General features: G+C 36.7%; 1 protein-coding gene across 1 annotated transcript; it reads left to right on the top strand.

The window, feature by feature from the left end:
• Nucleotides 1-233: 233 nt before the first annotated feature.
• LOC110618731 lies at nucleotides 234-1,593 on the top strand. Its single transcript, XM_021761965.2, has 2 exons — nucleotides 234-456; nucleotides 557-1,593. Exons 1-2 carry the CDS (start codon nucleotides 406-408, stop codon nucleotides 1,313-1,315), a joined length of 810 nt encoding a protein of 269 aa, XP_021617657.1. The 5' UTR covers nucleotides 234-405; the 3' UTR covers nucleotides 1,316-1,593.
• Nucleotides 1,594-2,038: the final 445 nt, after the last annotated feature.

The raw sequence follows: 2,038 nt of genomic DNA, 5'->3' as shown, positions 1-2,038 counted from the left end.
ATCTTTAACATATCAAAATTTACTTCTAACATGTACACGTGCAAGCCAATATAAGGCATCTGAACCTCTTGCGCAGTAAAAGTAAAGCAAGAAGCTACCACTTGGGGGCTTGCAGGCTGCAGCTATAACTTAATTTTCACATTCCCACTCAAAAAAAAAACAGTATTGGCTCTTTATGCACATAAAATCCATTTGCAGTATCACTTGCCTTTTTTTCTTTTGGACTTTTGTGTATTTTGTCTAGCCCTTCAACCCGTGTCCCATGATAAAGCAAAGAGAGAATAAAAAGGGAAAGATAGATACCTCAATTCACTTGAGAATTTTCAATACCCACAAGGCCACAGATCTCTTTCAAGCCCTCCTTTCAAGTGATTCTAGTTAAAAAAAAAAAAAAGAAGAAAAAAGATGGAGGATCACTGCAGCCCTCTTAGCTGGGCTTGTTTCAACCAAGATGAGGTAAGTTTTATATTGTAATTGTGTTCTTGTTTTTGGAGATTTTGGGTATTTGTTGTATTTAGAGTAATGGGTTTTGTTCATTTTTTTTGAATTTTGATAGGAGATTGAAGAGTTGAGACATTGTCTGTTGTACATAACAGAGCTAGAGGCAACAATTTTTTCAGCTAAAGAAGAGATTGCAAGAAGAGAAGTTGAGATTGTTCATATCAAAGATCTTTTAAGCAGGAGTGTTGAAGAAAGAAATGAAGCCAAAGTAGAATGCCAAAAGCTAATGCTTGAAAAAATTTCTCTTCAACAATTACTGCTTAAAAAACAGCAGAAGCCTCAAAATCTGCAGAATCATCATCATCATCAGCAGCAGCAGCTATTGCTTCAGGAAGAAATCCAAAATCTCAAACAAGAAGCTCCTCCTCCACTCTCTGGATCTTCTAGCAGTGAAGATGGTGACTCTCATAATCACCTGACCTCTCTTGATCCTACCAAAATCACAGTTTCTTCACAGTTTAGTGATCCAATTTCTCAGCAGCCATTACCAGAAGTGATACTAAAATTAGCAGCAGATAGGCCATTGCCTGAGAAAGGGAAGCTTCTGCAGGCAGTGAAGGAAGCTGGACCACTGCTGCAGACTCTTCTACTGGCTGGACCTCTCCCTCAATGGCAGCACCCACCTCCACAACTAGACTCCATTGAGATCCCACCTGTGACCATTTCTTCCCCAACAGCTCCACTAATTCACCAAGACTCTTTCAACAATTGGAGTGCTTGTTTGAGCAAGAAGAGGAGCCTGGACCTCTGTGAATCAGGGCCTGATTCTTCATTTTCTCCTAAAACCAAGCATCAAATGCTTGTTCTCCATTGACTGCAACTTTTTTAATTAGTACTTAACATAATTTTCTAGTATATATTTATATATATATGCATTGATAAGGTAATCAAGATGGAATGGATAGCCAGATCATGTTCAAATCTGAAAATTTTTTACTCTAATTTTTTTGCTTAGAATGGAAAATTCTAACTTGTCTATCATGTCAGATGCAGACTTGATTATGTACAATGTGAAAATTTATTCTGAATTTCTTGTAATTGCTTTTGCTTTTTGTTATGGTAAAGTATAATAATAATTGTTAAGTATGGCCATGGCAAGCAATCATAAATCTTCACTTAGATTTTTTTTTCCTTTTTCTTTTTCTATTTATATGAAGCACTCCTACCATTCACTCTCATGGTGAGTGTCTGCCATTATTACTGCATCTAATTAATCCAACTATCATGGCTGATTCTTTGAGCTACACCAATCGCAATATTAAGGAGATACAAAAAAAATTAATATTGAAATGCAGTCTACTGCAATTGATCCCATGAGGGAAAAAAAAAGCAATAGGAATAAGTTAATTATTGGGCAAGAACCTTTCCTTTTTCCATGAAAACAATAGTTTTGTTCACATAGGAGAGAGGCAGAGGGAGAGAGACGAGGCATATTGTTTAGGTGTAGACCAAAAATACCATGGTCCCATAGTCTATAATTGAGCTCACCTCTAGCGAGATGAGACATTCGATCGATTTAGTTTAAAATCAAATCGAA

Source organism: Manihot esculenta, chromosome 7 (genome assembly GCF_001659605.2).
Source record: "Manihot esculenta cultivar AM560-2 chromosome 7, M.esculenta_v8, whole genome shotgun sequence".
In the NCBI taxonomy this organism is placed as follows: domain Eukaryota; kingdom Viridiplantae; phylum Streptophyta; class Magnoliopsida; order Malpighiales; family Euphorbiaceae; genus Manihot; species Manihot esculenta.
The sequence above is the reverse complement of the archived record's forward strand: the minus strand, read 5'-3'. Positions and strand labels throughout refer to the sequence as shown.